Raw genomic sequence first — 15,008 nt, forward strand, 5'->3', positions numbered from 1 at the left:
GAGGAAAGGGGGGAGAGAAATGCCTGACCACAGGGAGGGGAGAGGGAGGAAAAAGAGAGAGAGATGCCCAACCACAGGGGGGGAGACAGAGAAATGCTTGATTACAGAGGGGGAAGAGATGCCCGACCACAGTGGGGAGGAGAGAGAAAGATACCTGCCCATGCAGAGAGGGAGGGAGGAAGGAGGGAGATAGATGCCTGACTATAGGAGAGGGAAGAAGGAAGGAAGTACAGAAATACCCAACCATAGGGGGGAGGGAAGAGAGAGAGATACCTGACCATGGGGGAGGGGAGCAGATACCCAATCATGGGGAGGGAGGACGAGAGATACCTGATCATGGGGAGGGAGGGAGGGAGGGAGGAAGGGAGAGAGATACCCGATCACAGGGATGGATAGAGGGAGAGGGTAGGAGCACAGGAAGATTTGCAGGGAGAAAGTGGTGCAGACGGAGAGGTAGAGTGATGTTTTTAGAAGGCCAGATTCTGGAAATAAGCATGGAAAAAACTAGAAGATTATGAGCTAGATGCACTAAACAGGATCGGTAAGACCGTGTAGGTTCACTCTGATCTGATTTTTGACTGATTCTAAAAGAGCTATTGATGCACTAAAAATTTTGCATGCAAATGATTCATGCGGAGGCTCATCGTAATCCCCGTCTCTTCTGTCAGATTGATCGCTGTGAGAGCGACTTTCACACATGCGCAGAGCCAGCAGGGGAAGCCTGAATAGCTGAGAGGCAGAGGAAGCCTCCTGCCACTAAGCAGTTTGAGGCAGAAATCTTTTTTATTTTTTTAAATGGGCACAGATGCTGTATGTGTTTTACACATGCATAATGTCTGCCCCATTAAAAAAAAGAAAAAAGTCCCTCTGCCGATGACAGCCCTCCCCGATATCCCCTCCAATGAACCAGTACTGGACACTGACCCCTACCTGTGCCCATTTCCTCCTGCACCCCCACCTGCGCCCACAGGATGCTCCCCCAAACATTCCCCCACCCCAAATGGTAGGCCTTCCCCTCTTCAGTGTATCATGTGATGCATGTGATGCACCATCAGGGCCTTAGGCAAATGGACCAATCAGGGCCTTAGGCTCTTCCCTCTGTACCCTGGGATACTGGCTCTACGTCTCGAATGTCCAAAAGACGCTGTGGTGCTGACTCAATCTTTAAAGCCTTCTCCAGCCGTCCCACAGGAGAGTCCAAAAGCAAATCTGGAGGGAGGCAAAAGAAGGCTATCTTGTGTCCCTCCCATACAATGTCCAGCACCCATTGGTCTGAGGTCTGTTCCCACTCCTGGAGAACAACAACAACCAGCTTCTAATGCGAGAAAGCAAGGCCATGGCTCTGGCATTATTGGGACTTCTTGAAGGTGGGGCCAGTATGAGAACTCGAAGCCTGCTGGTGTCTGGGGTTGCTATAGCGTTATCTAAAGCTATGGGAATATCTCTGGTTAAGTTTGGCGAAACTTGCATCAGGGACAAAAATTGCTTTAATCTCCTCCCAGGGCACATCAAGGCTTGTTTTTCAGGAGGGACTTAAGATGGCGATTAGCCACATTGGTCATAAGCCCTGCATTTGAACCTTAAAAGGGAGTCTGCTGAGAGTCGCCTTGAGGCCACATCTCCAGTCCAATGGCGAATCCAGAGCGTTCTACGAGCTGATACAGCATTAACTGAAACCTTGCCCAAAACCCTAAGGTCATATAAGGCATCTGTCACATAATCCACCTCCTCAAACACCAGCTGGGGGCAGGTGTCTTCTTTCACTGAAGGATCCCGGTGCAATCTTGTGTGACAGGCACGTATCACAAAGGAGGCAGCAGCTGTGGCTTTAATACCCGAGGAAGCTGCTTCAAAAAGCTTCTTCAGGACCATATCCACTCTGTGGTCCTGAAAGTCTTTCAGCATAACTCCTCATTCACTTGGGAGGGCAGTGTGTTTGGTCAACTGAGCCACTGCAAAATCTATCTTCAGCTGCCCAAAAGCTGAAATTCCAGCGCCATATAATAAAGCTTAGTCTATCGAAAAGAACTCTCTGGAGTCTCCCACTGCTTAGTAACCAGTGCCATGAGATCCAGATGTGCAAGAAAAATGGACATCAGAGTATTAGAATGACTCATGATTGTACACTTCTCCCTCCGAATCTGCAGTTTTAATACCCGCGGATTCAGTTATTTGCGATTTTTTTTTGGCCCTGGACCTCCCCTTAGTTTTTATGGCTGAATCACTGCATCCTGGACCTCCCCAGACCTTACCTGGTGATCTAGCAGTGACGCAGGGTAGAAGCGATCTTCCTACGCTCCTACCCCGTGCAGAGCCATCATCAAAAATGGCTGCCGTGAGTTCCCGTGGTCTCACAAGACTACAACGGGAACTCATGGCAGCCATTTTTGATGACGGCTCTGCACAGGGCAGGAGCGTAGGAAGATCGCTCCTGCTCCGTGTCACCGCTAGACCACCAGGTAAGGTCTGGGGAGGTCTGGAACGCTGGAGGGAGGCAGGGGTGGGTCAGAGTCTGCCCTAAAAGTTATCGCAATTTTCCGTATTCACGGGCCGGCTTTAACCCCCGTGTATTTTGGAGGGAGAAATGTACACTGAGACTTAGAGGGCTGAGAATTTAATTTTAGTTACTTTACAGTGTCCGCCATCAAATGGTGAACAGAGGCTGATTTAAACAGCCAGCAGACAGAGTGGTCATCATCCACATCGGAGCTCTCCATAACATCAAGGCTCCCAGTGCCGCAAAGGGTATCAGTGTCATCCAGGGTGGATGCTGTATCCATAGTATAAGCATGCCAGGTAAGGCAGTCTGGATCGAGGACAGGGGTGCTGGGAACCTGAGTAGTGACCTACGCAAAAGAAGGCCCTAGCAAAATAGTCTGTGACGTGCCCATCAGTTGTGCCATGTGAACAAGGTCTGTCAGGTTCGCTCTTCACATGAGCTTAACAAATTCTGGAGTGAACCCACATACACTGGGGCTGACACTGGCTCTCTCTGAGCCCAAGACAAAGGCTGCGAGATATCCTCGGACTAGCACAGGGCGGTATTTCCTGATCACTTCCCGGACCCAAACAGGTTCCCCAACCCTGGAGGACCTGGAGGCAAGGCCGGAAGCTTCCGCTCTCTTCTATTGCATGCCATACAATTAATCAATGTACAGCTCTAGTTATTATTATGATTACTAAAGAACATGCACACTTGACCAATATTCCTAAATTAAAGAAGTGTTTTGCAGGATCACCCATATTTTCCATAAATGGCAGACATTGTACAAATTCTGCCAGGGATATATAAACTTATAAGCACAACTGTATTAGTGAAGCCTGCATTAAAGGCAGATCTAATATCCGTATTAGACTAACCAGCAAACTATATTATAGTGCACGTTCCAGCAAGGCTAACTACACAAGCTCCCAAATCTAATCCAAAACCTTTAGAATATGTGACTAGTAGAAAACTTCTGAAAAATGAAATGCTATAGATTATACAACAAGCCACGCTTCATGAACTGAAATATGATTCCCTTCTTTCTGCTAATGCAGCATAACTTAATTGGCAAAAAAAAAACAGAACCATCTTTTTGTGTATGACCAGGTAAAACAGACTTTGCCATTTCTTCCTCCTTTTCTAAAGATGAGCTTTGTTTGGGGAATTGTTTTTACTACACTGTGGAGACTTGCTTTAGTCTGAAACTCAACACCGGGATTAGCAGTTTTCAAGCCCAATAGAGATATTTAAACAGAATACAGAAAAATACTTTAATCCAACATTCTGAATATGTGGGCTGAACTCTTCAAAGATCAGCTACAGCACCCTAAACACCCTAGTGCTGCTAAATCACTATAATCACCACTTATCATGGATAAAACAATATTTTTGTTTGAACTGTCTTGTAACAATTTTAGAACTAATCTTAAGGCACTTGGAAGCACGCTTTCAGTACCTTGGCATGTTAACAAGGAGTTGGAATACAAATTCTCAATAAAAATGTAAATTGCTGCAGGAAAAGTGGAAAAACAGACTATTTAAAACTCCTTCTTACAATTACTGCCATATGCCATTATATAGTCGCATACCAGTTCATAGAAACATAATGGCAGATAAAGGCCAAATGGCCCATCCGCAGTAACCATTATCTCTTCCTCTCTATAAGAGATCCCACGTGCCTATCCCACGCTTTGTTGAATTCAGAGAAAGTCTCTGTTTCTACCATTTCCTCTGAGAGACTGTTCCACACATCTATCATCCTTTCTGTAAAAAAGTATTTCCTTAGATAATTCAAGTTTCAAGTTTTATTTTAATTTAATGAATCGCTTATTTAAATTTACTAAGCGAGTTACAACATTAATAAAAAATATAAACATATTTAGACATACCATTTAAAATTTAAAAATGATGGGTTAGACCAGTGGTCTCAAACTCGCGGCCCGCCAGGTACTATTTTGAGGCCCTCGGTATGTTTATCATAATCACAAAAGTAAAATAAAACAGTTTCTTGAACATGTGTCTCTTTAGCTATAAATGACAATATTATTATTAAGACTTGGCCAAAAGGAAAGATTTATAAACTATAAAGAGTTCTACTGCATGCAAAATTGTCATTTCTTTAATAAGACATTAACTATTTTTTCTGCGGCCCTCCAAGTACCTACAAATCCAAAATGTGGCCCTGCAAAGGGTTTGAGTTTGAGACCACTGGGTTAGATCAACAGACTTACAGACTAATCAATACATAAGGTAAGGAGGGATAGAACTATAATTCAATGCTTTAAAATACAGAAAAGAACCATATATGGAAAGAACATTAGGGAGGGAAAAGTAGAAACCTGGAGGGAAATTAGTATAGAATTTGAACATAATTTAAAGATTAAAAGCATCTTTAAAAAGGAAACTCTTTAAGTTACTTTTAAAACGGCTAAGATCATTTTCCTCTCTTACATGCTGAGGCAAAGTGTTCCAAAGTTGCAGAGCCATCACTGAAAACATATCATGTCATCGAGTTCAGATAACTTTCAAAGAGGGGACTACTATGAGCTTTTGATTAGTGGACCGAACGCGATGCACTATAAGGGATAAGAAATTTATTAATAAATTGCGGTTCATTAGTGGAAAGAGTTTTAAATACTAACAGTAAAATTTTAAAAGTGATACAGTGGTTAATTGGGAGCCAGTGTTATTTAATCAGAAAAGGAGTGACATGATCATATTTTTCCCATTCTGAATGAATTTAACGGCCGTATTCTGGATTATCTGAAAGCACTTCTTTTCTTTTTGTGTGATATTTATTAATAAATAATTACAGTAATCAAGTTTAGCAATAATTAAAGAGTAGATTAATATATTTAGTGATTTCGGCTTGAGAAACTTAGAAATCGAGCGAATCATACATAGCCTATAAAAACAAAATTTGACGGTATTGCTTATGTGTTCATGATAAGAAAATTTATCATCAATGATGTCACCCAGTATTTTTAAAGATGTTACTAAATCCTGAACCTATCACCTCTTAACTTCATCCTATGCCCTCTCATTCCAGAGCTTCCTTTCAAATGAAAGAGACTTGACTCATGCGCTTTTATGCCACGTAGGTATTTAGTATAAATCATGTATTATTGGTGCATAATCAGCAAATACACAATACAACACAAGAGTACAACAAGGTCGAGATCACCAAACATACAACCAAACTATTTTTCCTCCCCAAAGAATCCCCCCAAACCCCACCCACTCCCGATAGCAAACACCCACCTCACCCCGAAGCCCCCACCCTGAAGCCCTACCCATAACCTTAAGCCAGCAAGAAAATAAAGAGACTGCTGAGCAAGCTGGCCACGTAGGTATTTAAACGACTGTCATATTCCTCCTCTCTCGCCTTTCCTCTAAAGTATACATATTGAGATCTTTAAGTCTGTCCCCATACACCTTATCACGAAGATCATGCACCATTTCAGTAGCCTTCCTCTGTACAAACACCATCCTTTTAATATCTTTTTGAAGGTGCGATCTCCAGAATTGTACACAATATTCTAAATGAGTCTCACCAAAGTTTTATTCAGAGGCATTAATACCTCCTTTTTCTTACTGTGATTTATCTTGAGTTATATTCTCTGGTTGACAGACACATGAAGAAAATGGTGCACATTTGTTAAAAACAAGAAATCCATTAACTATCTTAAAGATATTAACCATGCCAAAGAAATTAAAATGCATTCTACCAAGATAACCATTCTGCATCCTTTAATAGCAGGTATTCTAGTTTCTTTTATGTTGATAATTCTCTGTTATGAGAACAAAATGAAACTTGAAACATGTAAATGTAATTAATACAACAAACTTCAAAAGAATTGTTCCATTTTTAGATTATATTGATATGTCAAAGCTAGTGCAGCTATAATCATGATCAAAACTAACCCATGTGCTCAAGAAAGAGTAACATAAAACTATGAGTTAGCAATTTACTGGTAATCATTTTTCTAAGCTAGAAAGAGACTAATGATAATCAGTTTACAACTTAACATAATTATTCTTCAGATGTGAAATTCATTAAGATGTTCCGCTTAAGTTAAAATCAAAAAGCAGTATTATACAGATATTAAGATGAAGTACTTATTAATCCTTACCTTTGTCTTTAAGGTTACGAAAAAGTTTTGATGATCCTTTCCAAACGGGAGGTGTTTCCAAAAGCATCTCAGTAAATTCCTATTAAAACAGGTTTTAAATCAGTAAGGGGGTCATTTACTAATTGTTATCATGTGTAAATACAGTTAATGTGTGCTGTTTACTGCTGGGTCACTGCATAAAGCATAGTTACTCACCTGTAGTAGGTGTTATCCAAGGGCAGCAGGCAGATATTCTCAGATGTGGACGACTTCAATCATGGAACCCAGCACGCTCAGTCAAAAAGTGTACTTTCATTTTTAATCTTTAAGACCACTCATACCACATGAGTGCTGATGCCTCCCCCCCCTGACGTGAAATCATCAGTTCAGTAACAAAGTTAAGAAGCCAACTAGGGGAAGAGGGAAGGTTGTGACATCTGCTACAGGTGAGTATGCTTTGTCAGAGGACAAGCAGGCAACATATTCTCACATGTGGGTTCCCTAGCTGCCAGGATCATGCCTCTGAGAAGAGGTTATTGACAACTACCTGGTGAAACCAAAAAGGATGGAGGGAAGATGGCATCTAAATAGAAAATAAATTTTGTAGAACTGCTTGGTTGAACTGACTATCCCATCTGGAATGATTCTCCAAACAATAGTGGGATGGGAAGGTATGAATTGAGGACCAGGTGGCTTCTTTACAGATGTCCTTGATGGGAGTGGCAGACTAAGTCAAAAATAGTAGGTGGTGAGGAAAACGCTCTAAAAGAATGCAGGGCTAAGAGGTCAAACTCAATGACAATATAACATTAGAACCAAGACTTCTCAGAGCAAATATCCAAAAGGGAGGTTAGATGAAATTCAGATGAAATAAAGTAAATGCATTTATACATACACTCAGATATGTGTAATCCGACCAAGAGCTGTGGCTCCTATAGCCGAACCCACCGTCCCATCACTGTGTATGACTATAATGCTAATAATATTAGAGTGCTTCTTAAATAATAAAAGTATTTTTCAGTGGCAATAAAGGAAAAACAATTCCTACTTAACTTAGAGGTGTTAGTAAGTCCCGACATGGGCCATGTTTCGAGGGTCTTTTTCAAGGAACCCAAAAGAGGTGTTGGTAGTTTCAAATGCCAAAGAAATAGTTGCTAGGTGATGTGGGCGAAAATTTTTTTTACATAAGTTGAAAAAGTCACTTCTAAGCCTTAGAGTTTAACTATTCTCCGAGTGAAAAAATATTTCCTCCTATTGGTTTTAAAAGTATTTCCCTATAACTTCATCGAGTGTCCCCTAGGCTTTGTAATTTTTGACAGAGTGAAAAATCGATCCATTTGTATCCGTTCTACTCTACTCAGGATTTTGTAGACTTCAATCATGTCTCCCTTCAGTTGTCTCTTTTCCAAGCTGAAGAGCCCTAAACTTTTTAGTCTTTTCTCATACGAGACGTTCCATCCCTTTTATCATCTTGGTCGCTCTTCTTTGAACATTTTCTAGTGCCACTATATCTTTCTTGAGATAAGGAGGCCAGAATTGAATGCAATACTCCGGGTGAGGTTGCACCATGGAGCAATATAGGGGCATTATAACATTCTTAGTCTTGTTAACCATCCCTTTGTTTAATAATTCCTAGCATCCTGTTTACTTTTTTGGCTGCTGCTTCACATTGGGTGGAAGGTTTTACTGTATTGTCTACAATGACACCCAGATCCTTTTCTTGGGCGCTAACCCCCCAAGGTAGATCCTAGTAACTGTGATTTGGGTTATTCTTCCCAATGTGCATCACTTCACATTTGTCCACATTAAATTTCATCTGCCATTTGGATGTCCAGTCTTTCAATTTCCTAAAGTCCACCTGCAATTTTTCACAATCCACATGCGTTTTAACAACTTTGAACAATTTAGTGTCATCTGCAAATATAATCACCTCACTCGTCGTTCCAATTTCCAGATAATTTTAAATAAGTTAAATAGCACCAGTCCCAGTACAGATCCCTGCAGCACTCCACTGTTTACTCTCCTTCATTGAGAAAAATGACCATTTAACCCTACCCTCTGTTTCCTATCTGATAACCAATTCCTAATCCACAACTGAACTTTGCCACCTATCCCATGACTCTTTAATTTTCTCAGGAGCCTCTGAAGAGGAACTTTATCAAAAGCTTTCTGAAAATCTAGATACACTTTATCAACCGGTTCACCTTTATCCACATGTTCATTCACACCTTCAAGGAAGTCAAGCAAATTGGTGAGGCAAGATCTCCTTCAGCTGAACCTATGCCGACTGTCTCATTAAATTATGTCTGTCTATGTGTTCTACAATTTTATTTTTTATAATTGTTTCCATCATTATGCCTGGCACTGAAGTCAGGCTTACTGGTATGTAATTTCCCAGATTTCCCCTGGACCCCTTTTTAAAAATTGGCGCAATATTGGTCACCTTCCAATCTTCAAGTACTACAGACGATTTTAGCAACAGGTTACAGATCACTAACAGCAGATCAGCAATTTCATATTTGAGTTCTTTTAGTACCCTGAGATGTACACTATCCAGTCCAGGCGATTTAATACTTTTTAACTTGTCGATTTGGCTTAGTATATCTTCCAGATTCACCAAGATTTCTTTCGGTTCCTCCGCATAATCACCCTTGAAAACCATTTCTGGTTCAGGTAGATCTCTTACAACTTCTTCCATAAAGACTGAAGAAATTTCTCCGCTAGGGCCTTATGTTCCCTGAGCTTCCCTTTTGCTCCTTGATCATCTAACGGTCCCAAGGATTCCCTCACAGCTTTGCTGCTTCTGATGTACCTTAAAAACTTACGAGTTTTTGCCTCTTTGGAAATTTTCTCTTCATATTCTCTTAGCTTTCTTTATCAATGCTTTGCATCTAACTTGCCAGTGCTTGTATCTCTTCTTATTTTCTTCATTTGGATCCTTTTTCCATTCTTTAAAGGATGTTTTTTGGTTCTAATAGCCTCTTTCACTTTACCTTTTAACCATGCCAGCTCTGGTTTCCTCTTCTTTCCACCTTTGCTGATACGTAGAATATATCTGGTCTGGGCTTCCATGATGGTATTTTTAAATAATATCCATGCCTGGTTTACAGTCCTAACCTTTGCAACTGATCCTTTTAGCTTCTTTTATCATAGTCAACCTTTCGAAAATTAAATGTTTCTACAGTAGATTTCTTTTGCGACGTCACTTAAATTAGATCATGTTATGATCACTGTTTTCCAGAGGACCCAGCAAGTAGATGTAGAAGGCTGATTATATCTTCATTTGGAATAGTACATGGGGTGTTTGGAGGTATTAAAATATCTCCTTTGTGCTTGAGACTGGGTCAACTTGGAGAATTACAAAGTAGTCATACAGTCAATATGGTTTTTTATCTTTTGCTTTGCCTCTTCTATACAGGGAATTTTGGCGTATAGGTCTGAAATTCTAAGCCATGCTTGTTTTTGCATGGCAATAGAGAATGCTGAGGTGCAGGAGACAATATCAAAAGCGTCAAATGTAGAGCATACCATGTATTTTCTGGTTTCTAGGAGATCGTTTGTGAGATGTTGATTAGAATTGAGATGCTCTGATGGATATATTGTTCATAAAATGACATTTTTGGATAATTGATTTCATTTAAAATGTCATGTAAAAATTGTAGTTTAATATTCTATTAGCCACCTTGGAGCCCTAGAACATTCTTTTTTTTTTATTTCTAATTATACATCAAAATTTACAAGAATACATCTTGCTCCATTAAACACAGGGAGGAAAAACAAATCAAGGTATTAAAATTCAATCTTACAGTATCAATCAATCTCAATCAATCTTAATCCCCTTTTTAGACCACTATATTGTGGAGAATGGTCAAGCAGTTACAAAAAGTGAGAGAAGAAAAAAAGGAAATTAGTTAAATTAAAAAAGCTTAGGGGTCCTTTTATCAAGCCACGCTAGCGGGGTTAGCACATCAGACATTTCATGGCGCGCTAACCCCTGCGGCTGGCTAGAAAACTAATGCCTGCTCAATGCAGGCATTAGCAGCTAGCGCGGCAGGCGATTTAATGCGCGTTAAACCCCTACTGTAGCTTGATAAAAGGACCCCTTAGTGTATCTAAACAACTGCTTTACTTCCAATATCCCTCTATCTGCATTCCTTGACAATCTTCTTAACATCTAAGAACTCCTTCAGGTGATTTGGAGAGAAAAAAGTGTATTTGATTCCTAAGTACCTAACCAAACATTTGCAGGGATATGCTAAAAGAAACGTAGCTCCTAATTTGATAGTCTCTTGACACATAGAAAGAAATTCTTTCCTCCATTCTTGAGTGGTCTTAGCAACATCAGGATAAATCCATATTTTCTGTTCCCCAAATAATTTTGGGGAATTTTTGAAGTACAATTTCAAAATCATGTTAACATCTTGCTCAAATACAAATGATACTAAAAGCATTGCTCTATCAGTGTCGGCTGTTATTGTTTGTTCAAGGAGAGCAGTCACATTAGCAAAGTCTAACCCATTATTCTTTTTTCCTCATTCACCTTCTTCTCTTCTGGGAATCTTTTTGTTTGGTAAATAATAAATCTTATTTATTGGAGGAATACAATTTGAAGAAATTTTTAAATTTTCAATCAAATATCTTTTCAGTAAATCTAGGGGTAATACACCCATAATTTGTGGAAAATTTAGAAATCGAAGATTTAAGCATCTATTAAAATTTTCAAATTGATCCAATTTTCCATGTATTGAGGTATTATCTTTGATTGAGGCCATCTTAAACTGTTGCAAATGCTATATTTCATCCTGCATTTGCTTGGCTTGGACTGTAAAATCCAATTTCATTAATTCAACAGTTTTTGTTAAAGAGTCAAATTTATCAGTTATTTTGGTTACCTCTTCTGTTGATTTTTCCATTTTACTCTCCATTCGCTGAAGAAGCAGCCAAATGTTGTTCAAGGATACCTCCTTGGAAGAGGATGAAAATTCCTCTTTCTTGCTTGCAGACATCAGCCGTTCTGCCGTAGACGTCGTGCCCTCACTGGGAGACCCCGTGTCTCCACTTCCGGCATGTCTCCTGCCTCAACACCTCGGCAGTCGCTGGACACGGAGGATTGAGGGAACCCGGAGGAGAAAATGATATTTCCATGGCTGAAAGGGCGAACGACTCCCTCTCGTCTCCGCCCAACGCCGGGCTCTCCACTCCGGACTACACAGTTGCTGGGAGGGCCGAGAAGAAACGGTCCATAGTATGCTGAACCGGGGTGGATGCCAGGGCCAGTGAGGAAATGGCCCCGACCACCCCTTTCCTCTTCGTGTGTGGCATCAGAAACCGAGGTATAGTATATTTAATGAGGAAAGCAGATGTGGTGAGATCTTACAGCATCTCTCCTGACTCCTCACACTGCCGCCATCTTGAGCCCTAGAACATTCTGTATCCAAACTTATCTAGTGTCCTGCCTTCTCTTCCAGAAGTTGCATCAGAGGAGAAGCTTCCGCCCACACACGCATGCTACTGCTTGCAGGCTCCGATGGCTTTGTGAAGAAATTACTTAAAACGTGCCACAAAGTTAATGGGGAGGGAGGGAGATAGATAGATAGATAGATAGATAGATAGATAGATAGATAGATAAGATTCGGGTAGGTAGGAAGGAGGGAGGGGGCCGCGCGCGTTCCCTCCCTTAACTGCGGGGACAAGGCCATTCACCTCTCCACAGGGCGGTGGATGGCCTTGACCCTGTACCCGCAGTGAGCACTTTTTCCCCCCTCACCGTTTCGGCGGGTTACCCATGGCTATCCGCAGGTAACAACCACCGGGTCATTTTCTACTCAGGAGTCTGTACATTAGGTGGCATACCTAATCTTTCATTCTGTTACATCTACTTAGGAGACTATACATTAGCAATAGCCGATGTCTAAGGTGGGACAGAAGAGCCTGTCCACAAGACCAAGGACCCAAAGATAGTGTTCTCTTGACTCACCAAGTCCACTCCGTAAAACCTTGTAAAGGCATGAAGAGTAGACCAAGTAGCTGCTCTATAAATCTCTGCAGGAGGAACTGCCTGAGGCTTCACCTATGAAGATGCGACACTCCTGGTCGAGTGTGCCTCAGAGAGAAACCGGTGGCTGCTTACCACATGTAATGTACGCAGACGAAATGGTCATGCAAACCCATCTTGCTATAGAGGCCTTGGATACCAGCCTACTGTGCCTGGGCTGGCTAGTTAGAACAAACAGATGGTCGGAAAGATGAAAGTCATTGGGCTTTTCCAAGTAGTGATGTAAAACTCTTCGCACATCCAGTTTCTTCAATATCCTATCCTGCTTGCCCGAGCCTATAGGTTGAAAATCAGGCAGACAAACCTCCTGGTTGACATGAAAATCAGATACAACTTTCTTGAAGGAATGAGGACTGGCACGGCCTATTTTCTGGCATAGACTTAGGACGGTAATCCGCCACGCTGGCCATGAGATCATCAAGTCTAGGTCCTTACCAAAGAAAAGTCTCTGGCCCTTAAAAGGCAGTTTGCTTAAGGTTGCTTGGAAAATGAGTCACTCTCCCTTCCCCACTGCTTGATCTAGAGCATTCTGTGAGCAGAAACCACATATGCCGATACCTTGCTTGCTTATGCCCCTGATAAGGTCATATAGGGTGTCTGCCACGTAATCCACCCCTTCTAGCACCAGCTGGGGGTAGACATCCTCCTCCACAGAGGGCCCTGTCTCAATCAGGTGTGACAGACCCATGCAGCAAATAAAGCAGCCATCACCGCTTTGAATCCCAGAGCTAGAGCTTCGAATTGTCTCTTCAAAACCATGTCCACCTTGCGATCTTGTGCATCTTTCTGCATAACTACTCCCTCATTCGGGAGAGCTGTGCGTTTGGTGACTTGAGCAACCGCAGAATCTACCTTCGGCTGATTAAACAGATGCTGGAATTCAGGCATCATTGAATAGAGTCTGGACATGGCTTTTGCAATCCTTAAGGATCCTTCCAGGATCCCCAATGCTCAATAACTAGGGCAGTAATGTCTGGAAGCACTAGAAAAAAAGAGGTCTGAACACTGGGGCCACTCATGACAGTGCACTGGGAAGTGGAGGGCTGCGCCTCCAGCTTCAATTCCTTAATAGCATCTGCTATAAAATGGTGGACAGAGACCAACTTGAATAGCCAGTGGATCAAATGATCCTCCCTCTGGTCAAGTGCCGGAGAGGCATCTTGGCTGCTGAACCCAAACAGGAAACCGGATTCTTCCAGGACTATCTTCAAGCTCTGACATAAAAGAGGCATGGAGTCTAATCTCTATCCTGCCAGTCTGGCTCTAAGTGGTTTCTGGAGCTGGGGGATGGCTTGCTTATCTGAGGAGAAATCAAGACGTTCCCTGGATTAATGGTGGTGTGCTATCAGGTTGTGCCACATGTCCTGGCCCCATTAAAAATGCTCTCCACATGAGATTTAAAAATTCTGAGAATCCATCTTGTGCAGGTGAGATAAACAAACCCTGCAGAACCTCCGACTGGATTTTTATGGGTTCCACAGACTCCATGCATCTGCACTTCATGCCCGCAAAACTCAGGCTCCAGATGGGACTTTACACCCATTTCCGGACCCACAGCAGCTCCCCAGCCCTGGAGAACATAGATGGGGCTAAGCTCCTCCCTCATGCACACTGCAGCATGCAGTATGTAGATGCTCCTCCACTGGCCATCCAACGCAAACCTCACATGAAATGATGCTAAACACAACCTGTGGAGTCCATCCCTATTCATTTTTGTAAAACTTGAGGGGTTTTGAGGAAGATTGGATTTTATACAAACATAAACAGTGACTATAGTATTTGGTATTTATAGACTGCATTTTGGTAGAAATTGTGCCAAAAACGGCCCATGGAGACTTTCTTGAAAAATAAAAAAATACAGAAATTGGGGTTTTGGAGGTGGTGGACCTGACTCCTGACCCCAGAAACCCTAAAAAATGAAGTAAACCCCCCTCCCTCCCCCGATTTTCCCCATAGGAAATAATGGGGCTGTACTTACAGTTCTGTGAAAGTGTCTGCCTGTAAGATTTCCTTGCATTTGGAAGAGATGGAAAGGACGTTCTGCCTCAGAAACTTCAAATAACAACTTCAAACCAGGAAATCATGGGGCTGCCAGTCAGACTGACCTCATCCGAGACCTCCAGCCCCATGGAACCTCGAAGCACGACTAGGAATGGAATGGGGGTAGGCAAAATACGCAGCTGGTTCCCTGATACCACCCTGAGAGTTATTATTCAGGGTGCCCACAGCCTGAGCTCGAGCCTCTGAAAAAATTCAGAAAGCGAGCTGGCTCCTAGGAGAACGGACCCCCGAGCTCTGAATTAGCACAACGCAGGCTGGCTCCGCAGGTCCACCCGAAAGCTTGCCCTGGGAACTG

The 15,008-nt window shown here is 42.0% G+C and overlaps 1 protein-coding gene across 11 annotated transcripts in view; it reads right to left on the reverse strand.

The window, feature by feature from the left end:
* The window catches only part of MICU3 (mitochondrial calcium uptake family member 3), a 217,103-nt gene that overhangs the window by 151,243 nt on the left and 50,852 nt on the right, over window positions 1–15,008 (reverse strand). For all 11 annotated transcript variants that reach the window (XM_033944444.1, XM_033944437.1, XM_033944454.1 and 8 more), the window contains exon 4: window positions 6,619–6,697. In XM_033944444.1, coding sequence (XP_033800335.1) covers window positions 6,619–6,697 — 79 coding nt within the window. The remainder of the gene's footprint in view (window positions 1–6,618; window positions 6,698–15,008) is intronic.

Source organism: Geotrypetes seraphini, chromosome 1 (genome assembly GCF_902459505.1).
Source record: "Geotrypetes seraphini chromosome 1, aGeoSer1.1, whole genome shotgun sequence".
NCBI lineage: Eukaryota > Metazoa > Chordata > Amphibia > Gymnophiona > Dermophiidae > Geotrypetes > Geotrypetes seraphini.